The sequence below is a fragment of the Microdochium trichocladiopsis genome (assembly GCF_020744255.1).
Source record: "Microdochium trichocladiopsis strain MPI-CAGE-CH-0230 chromosome Unknown B0I36scaffold_3, whole genome shotgun sequence".
Lineage (NCBI taxonomy): Eukaryota > Fungi > Ascomycota > Sordariomycetes > Xylariales > Microdochiaceae > Microdochium > Microdochium trichocladiopsis.
In genome coordinates this window covers 1118763-1139838 of record NW_025763546.1, presented here as the reverse complement: position 1 = coordinate 1139838, position 21076 = coordinate 1118763, and the positions used below count along the sequence as shown (strand labels likewise).

General features: G+C 57.1%; 6 protein-coding genes across 6 annotated transcripts; 3 read left to right on the top strand and 3 right to left on the bottom strand.

Annotated features, from left to right (window-relative positions):
- Positions 1 to 764: 764 nt before the first annotated feature.
- Positions 765 to 2201, bottom strand: B0I36DRAFT_317187 (uncharacterized protein). Its single transcript, XM_046153127.1, has 3 exons — positions 2054 to 2201; positions 1605 to 1949; positions 765 to 1513 (listed from the first exon to the last, which is right to left on the bottom strand). Coding segments are annotated over exons 1-3 (825 nt in total). The 5' UTR covers positions 2056 to 2201; the 3' UTR covers positions 765 to 1035.
- Positions 2202 to 2283: 82 nt separating this feature from the next.
- Positions 2284 to 3234, top strand: B0I36DRAFT_85384 (uncharacterized protein). The gene is made up of 2 exons (XM_046163461.1): positions 2284 to 2667; positions 2746 to 3234. The coding sequence occupies exons 1-2, from the start codon at positions 2564 to 2566 to the stop codon at positions 3182 to 3184; spliced, it is 543 nt and encodes a 180-aa protein (XP_046014990.1). The 5' UTR covers positions 2284 to 2563; the 3' UTR covers positions 3185 to 3234.
- Positions 3155 to 7551, bottom strand: B0I36DRAFT_405432 (uncharacterized protein; the record flags this gene model as incomplete). The annotated part of the gene is made up of 6 exons (XM_046161790.1): positions 3155 to 3901; positions 3975 to 4934; positions 5008 to 5584; positions 6776 to 6902; positions 7084 to 7322; positions 7429 to 7551. 6 exons carry the CDS (start codon positions 7549 to 7551, stop codon positions 3546 to 3548), a joined length of 2382 nt encoding a protein of 793 aa, XP_046014989.1. The 3' UTR covers positions 3155 to 3545.
- Positions 7552 to 9946: 2395 nt separating this feature from the next.
- On the top strand, positions 9947 to 10959 carry B0I36DRAFT_85368 (uncharacterized protein). Its single transcript, XM_046163460.1, has one exon. It carries the CDS (start codon positions 10166 to 10168, stop codon positions 10748 to 10750), a length of 585 nt encoding a protein of 194 aa, XP_046014988.1. The 5' UTR covers positions 9947 to 10165; the 3' UTR covers positions 10751 to 10959.
- A 5270-nt stretch (positions 10960 to 16229) lies between these two features.
- B0I36DRAFT_263941 (FMN-dependent dehydrogenase) lies at positions 16230 to 18444 on the bottom strand. The gene is made up of 4 exons (XM_046151175.1): positions 18185 to 18444; positions 16795 to 18081; positions 16648 to 16721; positions 16230 to 16531 (listed from the first exon to the last, which is right to left on the bottom strand). Exons 1-4 carry the CDS (start codon positions 18213 to 18215, stop codon positions 16439 to 16441), a joined length of 1485 nt encoding a protein of 494 aa, XP_046014987.1. The 5' UTR covers positions 18216 to 18444; the 3' UTR covers positions 16230 to 16438.
- A 1101-nt stretch (positions 18445 to 19545) lies between these two features.
- B0I36DRAFT_263938 (peroxisomal multifunctional enzyme) lies at positions 19546 to 21050 on the top strand. Its single transcript, XM_046151174.1, has 3 exons — positions 19546 to 19988; positions 20055 to 20103; positions 20172 to 21050. The coding sequence occupies exons 1-3, from the start codon at positions 19869 to 19871 to the stop codon at positions 20933 to 20935; spliced, it is 933 nt and encodes a 310-aa protein (XP_046014986.1). The 5' UTR covers positions 19546 to 19868; the 3' UTR covers positions 20936 to 21050.
- The last annotated feature ends 26 nt before the right edge of the window (positions 21051 to 21076 follow it).

Below are 21076 nucleotides of genomic sequence, written 5' to 3'. Positions count from 1 at the left end.
GTAGACGTAAGGCAGGAAATGATGCGGTGCGGAGGAGGAGGCGAGCCAGATGTGGAGGGCCGGTGGTAGATGTACAGGAACGGGCCTCGGCGCGCTGTGCTGGTGGGGGAACTCTCTGCCGAAGCGCGGGGACCCCCGGACGCCGGAGCCCTCCAGGGCTGCCCTGCCCTGCTCTGCTTCTCCGCAACCGACTTTTTGTGTTGCCCCAGCAGCCTCTGTCGCCTGCTCGCGGACAAGGCTTTTTATTTTTTCTGTCTTGTAGAGGGCTGCCTTTCAGTCACCAGAGTCTCTGCATTGCTCACTGGTCGTCACAGTCAAGTAGTGGATGCTTTGAGCGCAACGTCCCCCCTATGTACCCTCACGTACACAAGATCACCACTTAGAAGCTGATTACCAAGCCTTCCAGGGCCACAACAGGTGGAGAAAGCCGAGGGTCGACGGGCTGCACCGCCTTGGGCTATCAATCGTGGCCATGGTCAACAGAAATGTCAGGCTCTTCTCGTCCACATCTTTTGTGCGTGTCAGAGAATTGTAGAAATGTGATTCCGAGATTTTGACGTGAATGACAAGGAAGACTTGGGTATCAGGCGAGCGGGAGGATGGAAGAGGCGACTTCTAACGTGTTGGGGTTCCGTGATGTGACAAGAGGCTGCACATGTGAACCCATTACGGGTTGTTCTTACCGATCACAGAACTTCCAAAAGCACTCTGAATCTCCGCTCTTTGCCTTGCCCGTCACATTTCAGTCCCTCGAGCTGACACTGTTGCTTTTTCAAATCATAAAATTTTCCTTCGTTACATAAAATAAGTCTGATAAAAGTACATGGGGATAGTAGTAAAGCCTGCTGCCAGCGTCCGGAACGCCGGCCGCCATGCTCCTCCAGCAGAGCCAGCTGGCCATTTCTTTTCCGGGGATTGTTCTCGTGATAGATTTATACAATGTCGCACCTCGCTCTACAATGTACACGCAGCATCCTGCACGCACTGCTCCTGACCGCCCCACGTCTGACGTTGAGGCAATGCCATCAACACCGTTTAGAAGCTCGCCTCGCTGTCTTCCGCGGGGGCGGCGGAGGAGGAGGAAGAGGAGGAGCGTGAGCCCTTCTTCGGTGTGTTTTGGGTGGTGTAGTCGGCGCGAAGCACGCGGGCGCCCATCTGGCGGGTGTTGATCTTCTCCATGGCAGCAGTGGCGGCCTCGACGGACTCAAAGTCGGCGTGGGCAAAGCCACGGGGCCAGCCAGTGTTGCGGTCAATGGCGACACGGACAGCCGTGAGGCCTTCGAGCTCGTTGAAGAGGGCGTTCAGGTCCGCGTCTGACGTCTCGTAGGGGATGTTGCCAATGTACAGATAGTTCGAGGGAGTGCTCTCGGGGCGGCCGGCAGGCTTGGCACGCTGCTCCTCGGTCTGCCGGCGAGGCTGAACCAAGATGCGGCGGCCGTGCCAGAAGGACTGGTTGGCACCCTCGACGGCGGCCTCAACGGCGGCTTCGTCCTGGAAGTTTACAAAGCCGAACCTGTGCAACAAAAAAGACAAGACCTTGTTAGTGGTTGCGTCCCCATCGATGCTCAATAGCCGGCGGTGGAATGGTGGTTCAGATGGCTTACCCTCTGGCAGACCCGCGACCGTCGCGGGGGATGGTGATGCTGAGGATATCGCCGTACTTGCTGAAGGCCTCGTGCAGGTGTGTCTCGGTCGCGTCATAGGACATGTTGCCAATGAAGACGGTGTGTCCCTTCCTCACAGTCTCGACCTTGGCCTGGACGGAGCCCGGGGCCTCCTCAGCGACAGGGGCGGACCGGGAGAAGGCGCGGGCGAGCAGGAAGCTTGTGGTAGGTCTCAGGTTCTGCTTGCTGATCTGGATGGCGAAGGAGGCGACCTGCTGTCTGGGGACAGCCATGGCCCGCTGGGACGAGCATGCTGCCCGGAGAGCTGCGCGGCGGAAGGACTGCCTGTTTCGTGGGAGTATGGGTTAGCCAGCCGGACTAGTGCTTGGGGTCTGATTGGCAATGCTGCAAAGGCATTCGAGTGACAGCATCAATAGCTGAGCACGTACATTGTGTGAATATGTGCTGTTCTGAGATACGGCGAGTGATTGAAAATGAGACTGCTGGCTGTGTGAAGCGCCGGAGTTGATGCGTGGAAAAATGCGTCTCTAGATGTTGCTGGTGGTAGGTCTGGCACAGGAATCGAAAATTTCCAGCACCAAAGGGCTTGCGACAGCTCCCCGGCCCGCCCGCCTACAAGCCATGCTGGAAGTGCTTGGGGCGCGCTTCTGGGCGAAAAGGCGGACAAGCATAACGGCGCTAGTCCCACAGTGGGTCTAGTCTGCCGTCTATCTTATCGTCGGTTAGCATTCATCTTCTGGGCCATGAATGATCCAGACATTCCCTGGGCGCGGGGAAGCGCATCTTCCGTCTCTTGGAGGCAATTAAAATCTTCTTCCCAAGACTTGAATATATTCCAAGGGCTCGTCGTCCTGTCATGACTCTGTCGTATGGAAAGGGTACCAGGCCCAGATACTCTGTGATTGTCGCTTAAGCCCCGGCTTGGATAGCACCAAAGGATGGCTATGTCCTTAAACGTAAACGCCAACACGGTCAAAGACTTCAGAGCACAGCATCACATTCGACTGTGTCCTGGAAGCGCCATCGTCAGCACGTGTGCGAGGTAGACAATCACCAGTCTCAAGCACCCTCACTGAGAAATTCCTGAATACTGACACTTTGGATATCTTAAAAACAACAGTGGTATTCAACATTCCCATGCCCCAAAGTCAATTCCCTTGACAGTTTTTTTTTGGCCCATCCAACAAGTGACACCTTGGTACCGTCCTTCCAAGCCCCTGGGGGTCCAACGCCAATTAAGATCCAAACACATAGAACAAGACAGAACGCAAAGGTCTACCCACACAAACCCCGTGCCTCGGGGGCAACTCGCCACGTCGCAGGTACTCTGTACAGAAGCCTCCCATGGCTTCGTAACAGCACACACAAAAGAAAACCAAGAAAACCAACATTATCCGAGGACTTATCAGCCACGCAGATCGATGTCAGGATCAAAATGTAGCCTACTGGCTTTCGGGCCTTTGCAACACGTGTTTGGCCTCGTCAAAGCATATCCCTTAGATATGTTACACCGCGGCCAAGGCCAATGCCATTTGCTGCGGAAGAGGATTACGAGATGAATCTCTCGCACAATGCCAGAAAGATGAAAATGGAAGTGGTGGCACAAGAAGCAGTGATGATTCTAAAAAGCTCGTGTGAGACGAGCATTGCGGCAGGTGCTATGTCGTAACGCCGCACACGAAATATTGCGAGAGGCTGGGTCCACGAGAAAGGGAGCAGGTTCGACTCGCCATAAAGAAAGAAAAGTAGTTTCGACCGCGGTTGCATCGCCCGCAACATTCCGTATTGATGGTTTGGGCACTTCCGAGGTGAAAAAAATGGGTATCATGTCCATGAAAGTCAAAGTGAAGAAAGGGTGACTGCTCCGTGAAGAGACAGCAAGGGAACCTGCTTGCCATGCGAGCCCGTAGCGCAATTGGCTCAGTATCTGTCAGGCCGGTACCCATTGGTCCTCTGGGCATCATACTGGACCCCGGTCATCGAGTCAGATTGGCTTGGAATGTTACCACTGAGTGCTCGAAGTGGTGGTAGCTCGGGGCGCGAGTTTCTTCCGTAAGGATCGGACGCGTATGGGTCTGCTGATGGTTGCGGCGGAGCCTGGTGAGTTGGCGAAGTCTGGGCCTGCGGGGTGCCGTTCATGCCGTTGCGCAGCTGCGTGTTCTCCATGCGAAGCATCTCCAGCTCACGACGCATGTTCTCGGCCTCCTGGATCACTGTGTTACAGTGAGCAGATAGTTGCTTGATGGTGTCTGTGTGTCTCTGGTGCTCCGCAATCGCTGTTGAACATGTCAGCATTAGCCATTTCACACTGCACAATGAACCCCATAGTGCCGCCGAAGGGTGACAAACCTCGAGAAAGAATCTCCCACTTGGAAGCTTTTGATCCACGCTCCTGAGGCATGAGATCGCGAAGTTGATCGAACAGATCTTTCATCTCCGTTCTGCGCTTTCGCTCGGCGAGCTTGTGACTGATCCGCAGCTCAGGCGTCCGGCTGTATGGTTGGGCACCACCGTGAGGGCTCGACTCCTCACTGTGCAAGTCGGAAAGCTGCTTGTGCTGCAGGGAATGATGGTGCAGTGAAGGGTAATCTCCGGAAACATTCGACAAGCGCGGGAAATCCGGGCCATTACTCTCGTCCAGGCGTCGCTGGCCTGGAGGCAGGCGCGACTCTGTGGTGAATTGGCTGCTCGCGATTGACTCAGCCACGCTGCTTCTGCGCGAACCAATAAAGCTGGTTGTGGCAATGGACGACGGGACACGCTTGATTTCTTCTTCGGGGAACGCCCAAGCCTGGCCCTTGGTCGGCTCCGCCGCTCGGGCGATGTGACTTGTCGCGGGACCTGTGATCGCGGGGGCAGTGCGAGTAACCTTGGGGTGGCCGTCGGGGGTCCGGTCGATATTTGGCTGATAGCCGTTGGAGATTCTGTGTGAAGCCAGTTGATCAACGCCAGCGCGTGGGTTCCGCTGTTGTGCTAGCGTTCCCTGGATCGAGGTCGTGGAATGATTCTGGCTGGCATATGGTGAATTCCCGAGGCGCATGTCGCCAAAGTGCTGGTTCATTCTGCTGTCGACGCTCTCACGTCTGGATTCCGGGCCGAACGCACCGTTGCCGTTGAAGGCGCCAGACTCGATAGATTGGGGACGGTCGAGACGGCGATTGACTGGCAGGGTGGGGGAGACCATCGACGCTACGCTCATGTTGCCGGTTGGGGACGCAATCGGGACCAAGTTCGTGGTCGTGGGCGATGGGGTGGTATCGTGGACTGAATGGTAGACGTTGAGCCCAATGCTCGAGGCAGCTGAAGTGTCTGCTCACGGTCATGTCAGTAATGGTTCACGGAGGAAATGCACAAGCCATTGCACGCCGGGGAACAGTCTTACGTTTGCTCGAAGCATCAGTGCTCGAGAAATAGGCGGAGTCGCGCGTCTCTTCGGGGGCATTGAGCACGCCAGCGAGTCCAGAAGGGAGCTTCTGATGCGCGAAACCCTGGTGATCGGTGCCCATGACTGCGGTTGTGGGACGCAACTGAGTCCCAGGTGGGTTGGAAGTGATCAAGAGGCGAGATCTCGAGGCTAGCTTTGCCTCCTTGGACTCAGCAAGAAGTTGGGTCCCGAGTATATGGTGGGCGAAGTCCTGCTGAGTGCACACTGAACCTGCTGTCCCTTGACGAGTTGCCGGGTGCGAAAGTCCTGCAGGCGTTGGACTCCGTCGTCGATGCCAGTGTGGGCTCTGGGGCACGGCCGTGAAGTCAGGGTCCAATGACCTGGCAGGTGCTGTACGATGCGCCCTGGGCAAGACCGAAGAGAAACTCCACGGGGCTGAGCAGACGACTGGGACTCTCTGATTCCCTGGTGGGAGTGCGCGGAGCCAGTGGATGTGGCCAGGAGCAGCAGTGCAGTAGTCGTTGGGGAAGGATGGAAAGGGAGTGCTGAAACGCCCCAGGAGAGGGACTGTCGACTGTTGTAGCGGGACGAGTATGTATCGGGACAAAGACCAGTGCCTTGCGAGACCAGAATCAAAGCCAGACGGACGTGGTGGAGAGGAGGGAGTCGCCGGGGAGAGGTGGTGGTGGTAAGTTGGGGCCGGCCGAGACGATGATCGACGACCTCCTAGCGCAGCGTGGAGCGGAGCCTGGGAGACGGACGGCGCTGAGAGGCACAATGACCGGGCGCTTTGCTTTTGTGCCAGGTTAGGAGTCTGGACCCCCGACGAGCAGAGGCTGGCAGTGTATCTGGCTGTCTGTCCGTGAACTGAAGCGACTCAGGCAGGAGACAGACACACATATGATGGGGCCGGGCGGGCAAATGCAGTGAGCGGCGTGCAAGGCTTTGGGCGGGCACGCCAAGTGGAAGCGCAGCAGCCACTGCTAGCTGTCGCCTTGGGGGCAGGGGATCTTGTGTAGCGCGTGTCCCGGGGAATAGCGTGCGTGCCGCCCCTGCAAGCGTGCCGCAGGGTTTGGGCGTGTGCGTGTGGTTGAACGACGCCCCTGCCGCACGGTACCGAGCCAAATGCCCGCACAGTCTGGGTACAGCAGGCCAGGTGGCCAGGGTGGATCGAGGCGGCCCCGGAGGGGGATTGGGCAAAAATAAAGCTCCAGGGGGACCCCCCCCTTTCGGTGAGAGAAGGGATCCCTGGGGGGCCTGTGTGAGCGGCGAGCTGTAGTACTCGCGGGGAACTGTGCTCTGGGCGACGGATGGAGATTGGGACCGCCGTGTAGCACGAGGGGGAGCAGCGGGCGGGATGCAGCTCTGGCGTGACAAAAGCCTGGCCTGGGAAGGGGGGCGGGCACCCAAAGACACTTTGCACACGGTCCGTCGTCCCATCCATCCATCCATCCATCCATCCACGTCGAGCTACTTGCTTGCAGGAGCAGGCCCCGAAGAGGAGCAGATGCAGCGCTGCCGCATGGCAGCCCGCGTGCCAGATCCCTACCCTCGTGCTCGACTCTCTCCCGCCCGGCCCTTCCCCGTCCAGCCTTGACCGGTAGTTGGCACCCTCGCGACAGCACCGCCTCCAGCAAGCAGGGCCGACGGCCGTGGGACGGCCCAAGTGCTACCCGTCCCCCTCTCTCTCTCGTGGCATGCACGGGCGGCCCGAGGGATGCACGCGGGAGACGCTTGACCTGGGTGACACCACCCAGAGACACACCTGGCCACCAACTGCTGCTGTGCTGCCGTGCGGATGAGGCTCGAGGCGCAGGCTGTCGACTGGCGCCCGGCTACGGCCGAGCACGGGGCATGTGGGTGTGGCTCTCGAGCCGGTTAGCGCCATGCAGCTGCGCCGGGCACAGCAGCCAGTGCAGCGCCTGTCGTGGTTCTTCTTCCATGTGGCCGCCAGGATGTTAGCCACGCCGGTTGCCACTCTGCTCGCGGCGCAACGTGTGCTGTGGAGTCCGCCACGGGCCGTCGATCAAAGTCTGATCTCACCTGGCTGCCACACATGTGCTGGCAGCTTACCTAATTGGCAAGATCGGCGGGATGGGCATCTCGACGACTTGCTGACGGACGGTGGTGCAGCCAGCCAGCACATGCGATTTCCGCCCCCAGCCAGCTTGGGGGTCTGGTTTGCCCCTCAGGTGATGTTGTTTCCGACCCCATGACGGCTTGGGGGCAGCCTGACCACGGAAGCCATCCGTGTCGCCTGCTGATGCCGCTGCTGCTGCTGCTGAGATTTCGCAGCGAGCGACAGTGCGGTGCTAGACATGCATGTTTGTGGCCGAAACTGTGGCTTGGGAGACAATTGTCGCCATTGGCCGCTCCATCTCACGTCGAGCCTCATGGGCATGCCAAGCAGCTACACACCTGCGAAGTTAATACTTGGTGCGCGTGCACAAGGAGCAGCTCTGGGGTGCAGTGCAGAAAAGGTAAGGTTTGGCGATGGTGATGGTGATGGACCTTGTTGCGAGCCGTGCCTTGCCGCTTCATACAAGTACCTTCTTAACAGGTGCGACCGCGGCCAGGGGCAGGCGCCTTGTCACACAGAATGCCGGGGCCTCTTGACAACGCACCGAGACAAACTGCGGGTGCTCTGTGGTGGGTGGCCCAGGCCGGCCCTCCAAACCATACGTCAATGCAGCCAGTGTCGTGTTCCAGCTCCTCGGCCATTCCCCTCTGTCAATCAAATTCAAAGCACCTTGGGCCTTTCATTCCTCGATAACATTCAGGTGGCTTCTGAGCGAGCCTTGGTCACCGTAAACCCTCCATCGGCCTCGCCAGGCCCCAGCCGCTTTCCAGTTAGCCTGCCCGCCACGGCTGCGGCCATGAACACTATTATTCACTTCGCGGCGGCCTCGACGACACCCACAATGCCTCGATCCGACCTCTGCAGTCCTTTAAGCCCTGGCCCATAACACACTAAGCCGCAAACGAGCATTGCACTTCTGGACCACGTGTAGCGTAATTACACCAATGTATGCCCCCAGCATTGAAACAAACAACACCAGCCACGGGTCTCTGTCCCGAGCAACGTTGCCTTCGGGCGGCTTGTCGCTAGGTGCCGGTCCCCAGCGGCTCATGCAGGGGCATGCCCGTCTTCACAATCAGCCTAACTCTTGGTGCGATAGTTTGGACAACCCATGTTGCGCCGTAGTCGCTAATTACCTTGTAGACAACGAGAAAGAAGAAAACCCCCAGCCCCCGCCCACACCGGGCCCGCCTAACTCTCGTCACAAATCCACGTGGCCAAACCAACCGTGGACACGGCACGGCTTAAGTGTCACCGGAATGGCAGAGTCCACTCCCAAAGCTGTGCCGTGAGGAGCAGGGCTTTTGGTATTGTCCTCCGCAACGATTCGCGGCATCCAAGTCGTCCCTGGCCCTCCCAGCCGATTCATCTTGGCCTCGCCAATATCATCGACAATCACCACTCCTCGTTCTTGTTTTTATGTCCCGCCTGGTTGCCTCATACAACAGTCTGGAGAAAGGGAATCATGCTTATACACCACTCCCAGCAATGGTGGTTCACGAGGAGATGAGCGAGCATGTGAATTCGCCGGGTACAATCTCCCTAGTACACGAACATGCCACCAGTCTCGAGGCTTGCCACTGTGCCCATGTGATAGTAAACCGGTCTTCAGTTTGTCCCGGCCGGTGGTCAAAATTGGAGACACCAACACGACGGCTCCTTTAAGCAGCATTGAGCTCACAGGATGGTTCGCGACTTTTCCGCATTCCGAAAGAATCTTGCTGCCGCAACCGGGCTTTTTCCCGTTCAATAGATGTTGTCCATCCAGATCTCCTCGTCGCTCTCGACAAGGCGTGGTAATTATCCCTTGACACAGTACCAACACCTCCAGCGAGACGCATCCGGCTTCAACGACCCTGCCCCGCGTGAATGCAATCACCAGGCTCGGCAGGGTTGTGGAGGGGCACAACTCTAATCAATCCTTGTGCTTACGCTAAGAGAGTTCACCCCGTACGAATTAACAGACTATGCTAATGAGGCCCAAATCGCTGCTCAAGCACACAATTGAGCCTCCTGGTCAAACTGCCTGTTGCAGATCATGTCACGCCGGAACCCCATGCCGTAAGGCCGAGACATCGAGCAGTCGATCCCCACGTGCTGCGTTGAAAGGCAAAGTACCTACAGCATGGTACCGCAGATCTTGCAGGCCTTGCCCACTCTGGAGCTCCGGAATTTCAAGGCAGGCTGACTTCGATACCACGATGCAGACCTGATGGCTTCACGTCTCTGCCAACACCGCATACGATTGACAATCCTCCCTTTAAGGGGTTACGTCTTCCTGAGCACAAACGAGGCAGTGGACTTATTATCACTTATTATACCTCGGGTTGCGCAGGGCATCTAGGAACCTTCTGTGGGCAGATGGGGGGTTCATCCTTCAAGCAACAGCGCTGTACCGCAAGGGGCGGATGGACCCATGCTTTTTGCGCACCCCTCTTTGTCTTAGCCGCGCCCAAAATGGTTGCGGACATGGATACGACCACGTGCTTTCAGGACCTGGGACTGACATGGAGAGCCCGCGGCCGCCTCCATCGATTGACTGGCCCGCAACGAACGCATGCTGCTGGTTAGTAGCACGCCGAATCGGCGTTCGTGGCCTAGCTCAGGTCCGATGCATAGTTGCCCCCGTGATGCTCGACGACTGCTTGACACCACAGCCACAAGCGCGCACACGCGTAGAGTCAATCAAGAATCTGAATAGCATGGGCATCACGGCAGCGCATTCGTAGGCGCCCTAGGGGACGACTGGACTTCACCTGTAAGCGAAGCCGCCCTCCATGCAGCCTGGAATGCTGCACTTTTTAGTTCATACCGGGTACACCCTTGCTGCAAAGGTTCCCTGCTGACAAGCCACGGACTTTAACCACTGGCGATTCATCCCGGCCCAAATCTTGCACTGCGTAAAATAATTGGCAAGCGCGCATACCGGGCATTACAGTACGATTTCTTTGTCTCTGGCCGGGTTCCTGGCATCGCATATTCGAGGCCTTTCTGGTTAGGTCCCTCAAGGGGTTGTCGAGTTATTACCCACAGGGCCATGAGAGCCAATGACCAGAAACACATACCCTGAGCTTCATGGCCTGGTTCATAGGAGCTACGCTGCTTTCGGAACTGGTTGTCAAAGTAAGGCAGATAGACAATCACTCAGCCCTGTCGGCCTTCCAGTCCCAAGCTGGCAAAGCAAACCCACGAGAAGACCAATTACTGACAGGATCGGTAAACTACGTGGAGGCACGTGAAGGCGCACTTGCGTTCCGGCTGACCAAAGTCACAAATGATTACGCTTCTGCGGCCACGCAGTGGCTGCAGCCCGATGGTTCGGCATCAACCTGGGATGCCCAGCGTATGCTACAGCGAACAAGCACCCTGCCAAGCAGCCTTTTCTCCTGCCTAGCGGAGTCACCTCCTCCAGATCTCGCCAACAAGGAACTCACCACTGCCGGGCGCATAGAGATATCGCCGGTGAGCACGGCAAGTGAGGTTTCACCACCGTGCAGCGCATTGCCCGGTGGGGGTTCTTTGTCTCGAAAGCGTTCAGTCCTGAGACGGCTCGTCGTGGAGTATCTACTGCAGACTATAGTTCGAGACAGTCGAAAGCTGTATACCTATAGGATCAAGTCCCCATCAGGCTCAGGCACGGGCCGTGCATTGCTTGTGTGAGAACTGACATTCGACAAGCCGGTCGGGAGTGACGCATTGCGAAAATGACGGAGTCATCGCCCACGCAAGTGAGCGTCTCTTCTGACACAACCTCGCTCGCCACGCAGCTTGATCTCGGCCCCGGCCATGTGGGAACCGTCCACGCACGTCTGGGCCAGGGTTTGACGCGAAAGCGCTGAATAGACACTGGACTGGCCACCAGCAACAACAACAAGCCCTACCGCAAGGTAGATTTCACGACGGGGGGGCGAACATCACGGGCGAAAGCTTAATCCAAGCGGTGTCCCTTTTCCGGATCGTCGCGACCAATGAGCTCTCACGACCGGAGATGCAGCCCAGTCGAGAATGCCACGTGCCTCAACACATGTTCTCTGCAAGCTCCCTCCATTGAGTTCAGGCGAGCACTGGCTCTGCACTGATGTTTAATTCGACCGTGTCTGTGGGCACAACGTACAAACGCATACACGTTACTCGCCCACGCACGCACGTATTACTGTGCCAAAGTCCAGCCTGGCGAAGGGCGCGCGGGGACGGGGTGGATTGTGTGTCCTGGAGGCCGGCTAACGGGACGACCTCGGCCTCAACAACCCGGGGCTGGGCAATCTTCGGGATGAAATGACTCGAGAGGGAGGGGGCTCTAGCCCAAGGCCTAAAAAAGACGACAGCATCGCCATTGTCAGAACCCGCCACTAGAACCTCGGGCCCGAGACAGCCACGGCGGGAGCGCCCCCGACGTCCAGGCCCGTTCCTGTTTCCTAGCTGTAGTGTTAGTGGCGGCGGCGGCGGGAGCAGCAGCAGCAGGGCCGGTCTCACCGAATGTCACGTCCGCAATCATATGGTCTGGGAAAAGAGACGTTCGTAATTCTTCCAGTCGGGGCGCTTCGGTCTCATCGAGGAGCGCGGCAGCTCTGTTTGCCCGTTTTGTGTCATGCAGAGAGAGTTTGAGGCTTTAATTTTTCCCACCTCAGTAAAGACAAGCTACCTCTGTCCGTGTGGCGTAGGTCCTGATGGTGGTTGGCAGGTTCTGGGCCAAGCACTCGGCAACTGTCAATAGAGTCGGCCTTGCTGCACATACGGACAGAAACGCCGTCATTTGGGCCTGGAACCGGTTCCTGAATCTCGGGGACCTCCGAGACCGTCATCTGGTCGATATGCTCGGAGACTACTTGGACTTCTAGAGTATTTTTGACGACATTAGATGATTGCATGGGACTACTGTGCGACCAGCGCAGACTATGATGATCCACACACATGTATCATGCCACCTGCGAGGCGTTCAAGCATTTACCATAATCAGCCAGGTTATGGCGTGGGGGAAGAGGCCCGGGCAAAGATTCTCGGTATACCTCACGTCCATATGATAGGCCGTGTTTGGCAGGTGCCGAAGCCGGACACATGGGGGCCGGAATGCCAGATGCGGAAGCACAGCTTTTTCATCTTCGCTCATCGTTGGTCGAACAGGAGGATCGTGCCGGGTCAGGCACGACAGTGTCCCGTTTTTGTTGACAGGTATCAAAGCATTCACGCCCCACGAGTAGATGGTGTTGTAGCATAAGACGTGCAATCAAGAAAAGACAAAGACGGGGGAAGATTTCCTGTACAGAAGCAGGCAGCGGCCACGGCAACAGCATGTGCCGAGACATCGCGTGCTGTTGTTTTTCTCCTCATGCTAATTGCAATGCCATGCCTGTCTCTGCCCTTGTGTACTTAGGTATGTATATGTGTACGCCTCTCTCACACCCACAATCACCCACACAAAGCCTCTCCATTTCTGGTGTGAGTTTGAGTCTGACTCTGAGCCTGATCTGTTTGATTTGATACGTTCACGGAGAACTTACGGCCATGCGTTAACTTTCATTGCATTCTCATGGCTCGGCTGTACCACACACACATACACACATACATATTCAAATACTTCCTGGACGCCCAGGATGGCCTCCATGATTGGTTCGTCGACGACAAGAATGCCATGAGAGAGAGACTTGCGAAGAGAGACATGACCGTTTCTCCGATCAGGGCATGGCAATTTCCGGGACTCACTGGCATGCCTGGTCCGGCGACCCCATGGCGATCTGTGTGGAGACTTCGGCACACGGCAGTTCATGGGATTTACACGGGTACATGGGACCGGAGATTTCATGGCGTAAAAACATCCCGAGATGACTCGCACTTCGCTCCTTGGGGTGTGGAAGATTTCGGCAAAGATGTGTCGATATGATGACTTATGGGTGACCTTGGCTGTCATCATCATGTTCGGGGCAATCACGAGTCTGTGGAACTGTTTGTGGTCAGATCTTCACTCGACAGGGACAAGGTAAATGGCATAAAGGTTGGTGCAGAGAAGACATCAGCAAGCTGGCTTCGTCCCGCAGTATCCGATGGAAAAGAACCATCTAGACCTGCAGCATGGGAAATGAAGCTCTCCGCGATGCTGTTGTGAAAGGAGTCTGAGCAGGCGCCTGAAAGGCAGACCCAATGATATGGCCCCAAACGTTGTTCTTGGGGAAATTGAATAACCAAGGAGCAGCATGTCGAAAGGAAACCTGTCGGAGTAGTGGGGAAAACAGAGAAACCTTTGTCTCGGCGAGAAAGAAAAAGAAAAACCTGTTATTGCGCGTATGCAAGACATGCATCCCGGAAAAAAAAGGACTGAGACATTGCTGCATGGCCAGTCGGGGCTCGTGCTCTCTCTCATGTGCGCAAAAAGAGAGAGCACCACGTTCTCCCTCCCATGTGCTGTTGCGGCTCTCGCTCTGCCATGTGTTCGCGTGGTCTCCCGTCAAGGCATAAAACCAGAAAAAGAAAAGTGAGAAAAAAAAGAAAAGCAATGGTGATGTGGGTGCTCGCCGGGGCGCAAGGATCTTTATGCGCGGTTCGTCGGGATTTATGTGCCTTGCTAGCGTTTCTTTTGCTCCGGTCCCTGTTCTCTCTCTGGACCACCAGTTGTCTTGTCGTCCTCATTTCCGGATGGCAAGTCAAGGTCCCAACCACCACCCAGATCACTGCGTGAAGGCAAGGGTCACGAAAGTAGAGGTTGTGTCCATCAGGTTAAGCTCTTCTGCTGGCTCAGGGCCTCTTTTCATTCGCACGAGATCAGCCTGGTCCCTGCTGTACCACGTATCTTTGTTTTTGCGTTTGACCGGCCTCGTCTTTTGGGAGCATTTCAGAGCATGTGTCGCCACCACCACGTTCAATCAGCTCATGAACCGTATGAGGCAGGAGGTTCAGCGATGCAACACTAGACCAAGATCAGCGGCCATGTTCCCTCGATGACCCGCTGGCTTCTCGTGTGTCATTGATATCATCGCCTGTCCCGCCATACGACTCATGAAAGCGTCGGACTCATCGTGCTGGACAAGTCCGGCGAACGGAGACAAGTCCGGCGGAGCGTGACCCCTGGATGATCCGAGTCGATCGGAACTTGGCAGCACCATTGTCATGGATGCCTATGATGTACCGCACCAGACACGGAATAAGCAGTATTAGGAATGCGTTATCGTCCTGGCGATCGACTGGCCGGCGCTTCCGAGACATTCCATGGGTGCCCACCTACCGATGGCAGCATAGGTAAGCGAGTGCACGCCTCCATGGTTTCAAAGTTACCCACGAGGCAAAGAGTGAAGGCAAAAGGCGGCGGTGGCGGCGGCGGATGACATGACTTGATCGCTGCCATGCCGATACGTTATCAGGACAGAGCTTGGCGCCACGAGGAGGGCGGTGCGTACGCGAACGAGTCGTTCTGCGTCCGGCTCCGGAGCCAATGCTCCTTGTTTTGTCTGTAATATTTCACGTCTACTTGTTCGTCATTGACTTGGAAGTTGCTATGACTGGTAATCAGGGCTCGCTGACAGAAGGGGGCCTCTTTGTGGCTTCATGAAGCGCTGTCTAAACCTGAGGAACAACATCTTCTTCTCCTGGCACGAAGTGAGCGAGTGACGTGTCCTCCAGCAATCGTTGGGATGGACAAGTAAGCACAGCCCATCAATCTTTGGCCTCTTTGATTTGAGGCGGCAGCAGGATTCCAGGCCCTGGCATGGACGGTCTGGGCCCTCCCTTCTGATCGAGCCGGACTGCTCGATGGCGAAGAGCGAAAGCAGCTTCATCGACACAACACAGAGACTAGCGCTGCGGAGATATAGACATGAGCTCTTCATGCAGAGCGATCGAAACCTAATCTCATTTCCGCTGCAAGACTTGCATGCCCATGTGTAAATTTGGTGCGAGGACTCTCTCCACCCAGTGACACGCCTCGAACCACCGGTCTGGACTCGGGTCGCATATGAGCCAATCGATGGGTCGTGATGGTTCAAACCGGAGGCTTCTCCGTACAGTATGTACCTAATGCGGGGGCTAACGATCTCGGGATCGATGGGTGTGAGCCAAGTGAAGTCTTAGGATTGACGCCATTCATCAAAGGGTGAGCACTGTCGTTGTCGTTGCCGCGGCCCTGCTTGTTCGATCATCTGGACCCTAGATTCGAGATGCACAAGGCAGCCGAGGCCCAGACAACATTGCCATCGGACCATAGACTTGATGCAGCATCAACGATGCTTGAGTTGGTGCTCTCCTCTTGCAGCTTGTTTTCCTCGTCCGTGTTGCCATCACGCCAGCACCCTTTCGTTTGGTGTATCAAGCATGTGATGGCTTGACCGTAATCTTTCTGTAGGCATATTCAGAATTTTCTTGGCTCTATATCGGAAACAATTCGCGCATAAGAACCTGAAGACCAGACACAATGAAATAACAGCGACGAAACAGGAAAAGCAAGCCAAAGACTGCCCCTGACGACCGCATGTCACACTGTACGAGGATCGACATGCTTCTGAATGGCCAGCACCAGGCGGAACGGCCCGTATATTTGGAGTTTCGACCAACACCTTGAGACGTCCCGATCCGCATGTTACCGCTCACTCAACTCGGCGCACGCTGCAACCCGTGCTTGACAGTCGTGGGCTCATAGCATCCCTATTGCTTTTTTAGGTCCTTCGTGTGATTCCCTGTTATGATTTTGTTTTTGTTCCGCTCTGGATCCTCACCCCGCGGCTCTAGGCTTGTGGCTCGAGCTCCCATATCTCCTCAGCTGCCACGAATGTTCCATCTGCCAATTCTATCCCGCTGGATATGAACCCCCGCCCCTACACCGGTAAGGATCCCATGCATGAATGTGAACCAGCCCGGTGACGGAAGGTCCCTTGGCATTGCCCTGTTCCAGGTACCAGTGAAGGAAACCCAAGTGCCCGTAGTTCGGGGTTTGGATTCAGTCTCAGGTACTAGTCTTGCGCGATCATGGTCTCTGTAGGAGCCTTTTCTTTTTACGAGACTTAACGAATAGGACAGAGTCAGTGACTACCATACAATGATGCTGGGGAAAGGCCCTGACCCCTTGCAGTCAGAATTATCACCATGGGCAACCAGGTGAATGAAATGGACAGGCTCACAAACCGCCTTCGTAGGCTCCTAGCGTACTGTGCGATGTCCATTTCCATGAGCAAAAAGGAGTTCATTAGTCCTACCTACAAACGATCTGGTGCTTGTGTTGAAGATCATCACCCAGGAGCAAGCGTTTGCCTTGGAAAGCCGGCCAACACAGGTATGCATATACGCCCGCAGACGTCAAGACGAACGAAGCACGACGTTTGATGTCTATATACGTGTATGCTGAATTTCCCAAACCTGGCAACTGCTTCATCACAACTTCGACTTGACCTTGTCCCAAAGCCCAAACGTCTCGAGGTTGGCCGGACCGTTGTAGATGTCTCTCTCCACCATGGCCGTGTTGATCTGTTTTTTTGAATGGTGCGAAAGATCAGCAAGACTGCCACACCAAAGGCCAGGCTCCTCAGGAAGTTGAAGATGTGGCCTGCCCGAAACATGACCGACCGGTAGGGAAGACTTACATATTGCGGACCTAGTGACTTCACGTCTGGGGCGCCTAGAAGCCTCATGCACGTATCGACTTCTGCTTTCAGGACTATTTGCAAGAGGGTCAAAGAGTTAGCAGTCTCTCACCGGGAATTTTGTCAGGTTGTAATAGGCACACTCACTCTCAAACACCCGCTCCACACCAGCCTGACCACCAGCGCCCAGTCCAAAGAGCGCAGCCCGTCCCAGCCCCACGGCCGAAGCACCAAGGCACAGCGCCTTGACAATGTCCGTACCACGCTTGATACCGCCGTCAACCCAGACCTCGATACGGTCAAAGACCTCGGGGCAGTACTTGCGGATCTCGAGGAGCGTGTGGACCGCGGGGGGCGCCGTGTCGAGCGCACGTCCGCCGTGGTTCGACAGGATGACGGCCTTGACCTGCGGGGCGTAGCGGGCGGCAAGGAAGGCGTCCTCATGGGTCTGGATGCCCTTGAGCACAATGGGTAGGTCCGTGTGCTTAGCCAGCCACGGCAGCGTGACCTTCCACGTCAGATCGGCGGCCGTGCCGAAGAAGAGCTGCTGGCCGACACCGCCACCGCCGGGGCGCGCGCCCTCGTCCTTGGTCTTGACGCCCGACGCCACGGTGAAGCTGCCCTTGAAGTTCTGCTTCTCGTCGAGCTCCCGCTTGCCCGGGACGGGGGCGTCCAGGGTCAGCACGATGAACTTGAAGCGGTCCGACATGGCGTTGATGCGTGCGAGCATGGCCTCGCTCTTGGCCCGGTCGTTCTGCACGTACAGCTGCCAGCCAAACATCTGGCCCGGCTTCGCGTCTGCGACAATCTGCTCGGGCGTCATGGAGGCGTTGTTGGAGATGATCTGGCAGGCGCCAAACTTGGCGCAGGCACGGGCGATGCCGGCCTCGCCGTCCGGGTGGCCCAGTCTGGCCATCGCGGCCGGGGCTACGAAGAACGGCACATCGATCTTTTGGCCAACCATTGTGCTTGACGAATCGCACTTGACGACGTCGAGGAAGACGCGCGGCCGGAGGAGGATGTTGCGGTAGACTGCATTGTTGTAGCTCTTGGAGAACGTGTCGTCGGCAGAGGAGTAGTAGTACGCCCAGGCCTTTTCGGGGATTTGTTTTGCGGCCAGGGCCTCGATTTCGTCGAGATTGAGCAGGCTCTCGAGCGGCGGAGGGCCCTCGGTCGGCTCTTCTTTCGGGGGAGCCTTGGTAGCGGTGCTGACTATTGTCTCTGGGTCAAGACGACCGAGCTTGGCCTCGGGCTTGAGGTTCTCCTCAAGCAGGCCGGGCGGATGGATAGGGTCGTACTCCTCGGTGGCATCGGTGCCGGCAAGCTGGAGGATAATCTTGGAGCCGCCCGGGTGGGAGGGCAGGAAGTCGGTGACGTCGTAGACGTTGCCGTAGAGGACAACCCAGCAGCTTTCTGCGGTGTTGTGCTTGAGCACTATGGGCCGAGTTTCTGTCAGCTCGAAGTTGCTTGCGTCATAGGCACGAGGTAAAGTAAATTGCCTGGGCTGGGGGGACAGTTGGGGATAGAGAGACGGTACCTTCTTGTGCGCTGATGACCCTGTCGCCCATGGTGATTGTGATCTGTGAGAATGGCCGCACAATGCACGACAATGATGGATGTCCTGCGGAGGGAAGAACAGGAACAATAGCACCCCAGACCGTGCCTCGAAACGGGTTGGGGAAAACGGGGCGGCCGAGCAGGGCAGGGCCGGGCGCTCGGGGGCTTTTGCCACGAAGCCGGTGCCGGCGCCGGTGAGAAGGGCCCTAACAGTGATGCTGGTGCGGAGGGAATCTGGCGGCGGGATATGCGCCGACCAGCAGTGGGGCCCCACACTGTGATTAAGCTGGTGCTGATTGGGCAGTGTCACCCCAGCCAGCCAGACACAGCTGGGGAAGACCCCGACTCCGACTGAGCTGAGCTGAGCCTCGAGGTGAGGCGAGGCTTCTCTGCCGTTGGTCGATTCCAAGTCCTGGCTCCAAGATCGGAGTCGTTCAGGTGGTGTAGGTATGCCGGCATTGAATATGCCTTTCAGCCCTCGCCGTGAGTCCGACACTCATGCCAGGACACACCGGCAAGAGGATGAGCGCTGCTCGATTCTGCCCCGCCACAATCATGTTGCTTCTTGGCCACGACATCGTGGGTGCAGAGTCCTGGTTGAGATTGACATTCGACGACCCAGGCGACATCGCCGCGGCAAGATTGGGGCGTCGCTCCGTCAGTGGCAGCAGGTCTGCCCGGCACTAGCCAGTTCCGTGCGTTGGTCGTGCTTGAACCATGTGTCCAATTCGCAGACGTGGAATGTGCGATCGATGGCGCATGGCAGCGTTGCGTCCTGACGGTGCGGGTGTTTCGCATCAACGACGGGATGCCCTACCTTGTACGGAACTGCGAACCCTATGCGGACGAACCTGCGCCCTCGAGGTATCAGACGGTCGAAGCATGTAGCTGAGTGATTGTGGAAGACTGGGCCAAATCCTTGGACGCGAGCGGAGCACAAACAGCGAATACCTAAGCGACTACCCGGGCGTCCGACACGATGCTGGCTGTGCCAGTCACACTTGTGGACCACGAAATGAAGCGACTCCACGATGGGGCCTGTTCCTCGGATCAGATAAGCAAGACGTGGGGCGGCCCCGGCACTCGCCAGGGCTTTCCAAGTGTTGTTCACCTTGTCGTGCATACCGAGGACCTCGAAATGGCGCAGTATGGTGCAGCAAGCACGCAATGCATAGACCATCCGCCATTGGTATGGCCAGTCATAAGACAGAAACAACTGCTGAGACGTTGTAGAGACGGAGCCGGAGCAGCCGGCGCAGCAAGAGAGCGTTGTATCGTGTAGCTGCCGTCTCTGAGCAGGTGAGCCAGAGCAATAGCCCGCGGGGTGTCTACTGCTCAACCATCGGACACATATTTTTCCACAAGAAACATCACCCTTGCATTGGACTTGTGAGCAGTGCGCCGGGGCGATTGGTTGTCTGGGTGAACGAACGGCGGCGGCTCCGGGGCGGAAAGCACCCTGAGCTTCCCCACACTCGCAGCCGAGGCAGTCGCGGGTCTTGGAGAGCGGCACTTAAAAACACCTCCGGCTCCCATCCCTGAAGTTTACACGGCCACCTCACCTTGTGTCTCGATCGTCCACATTGCTCGTCCACTGCTACACGAGCCCCAGGCATCCAACCCCAAGTACCGTTCCTCCAGATCCAAAGCTCCAGTTGCCCATCATGAGCGGCCCCGGCGTCGGTTTCGAGTACCCGGCCGTGCCCACGTCATGGCTCAAGCGTGATGTCCTCCTCTTCGCCGCCTCCATTGGCGCCACTGACCAAGAGCTTCACTTTCTCTACGTACGCGGCGGGCCCCTGTCTCGTACCCAATCGCCGTCATGACACTTTCGACTGACCTGTTCGCAGGAGCTGGACCCCAATTTCGCCGTCTTCCCTACCTACTCTTTGATCCTGCGTAAGTCTCAGGGCGCCTCGCATGTCGATCTCGCCCCTACTTTGAGCATTTCTGCTGACGCCTCATAGCTTTCAAGAAGGACACGCAAGAGGTCGTCGACTTCTATGCCGCCCAGAAGGCCATTCGCATCCCCGGTGTTCCAGAGTTCGACGCTCGCCGCGTTGTTGACGGCCAGCGCAAGATTGAGTTCTTCAAGCCCCTGCCCACCACGTCCGAGGGCAAGAAGTTTGAGATTCGCACAAAGGTCGTGGGCGTGTATGACAAGGGCCGCCCGGGCACCGTCGTCGAGACCCAGACGGACATTGTCGAGGTCGGCACGGGCGAGGTCTACTCGCGCGTCATCGGCTCTGGCTTCTACATTGGCCAGGGCAACTGGGGCGGCCCCAAGGGTCCGGCCACTGAGAACTACCCGCCGCCCAAGGGCAAGAAGCCCGACGTCACCTTCGAGCACCAGACCACCGCCGAGACGGCCCTGCTGTACCGGCTCAACGGCGACTACAACCCGCTCCACGCCCACCCGGAGCCTGGCAAGAAGATGGGCTTCGGCGGCGCCATCATTCACGGCCTGTACTCTTTCAACTCGACTGCCCACGGCCTGCTGCAGCGCTTCGGTGGCAGCGACCCGGCCAACATCAAGGAGTTCCAGGCTCGCTTCGCCAGCCCGGTCAAGCCGGGCGACAAGCTCGTCACCTCGGCCTGGAGGACCGGTGAGGTCAACAGCGAGGGTTTTGAGGAGATTCGTTTCTCTGTGGCCGTCGAGGGCGGCAAGCAAGTTCTGAGCAACGGCAAGACGCTGATCAAGGTTGTGGGCGAGTCCAAGAGCAAGTTGTGATTGCTGGCAAGTACTGTAGAAAAGTCTGAGCTGTAGGAACAAAGGGAAATTGCTTCAATTCGGGAGGCGCCTCTCGCAAACCTTCATCTACTGAGTCAATCATGCATAGCCGTGTGCTGCTTCGCTGCCTTGTAGGGCATC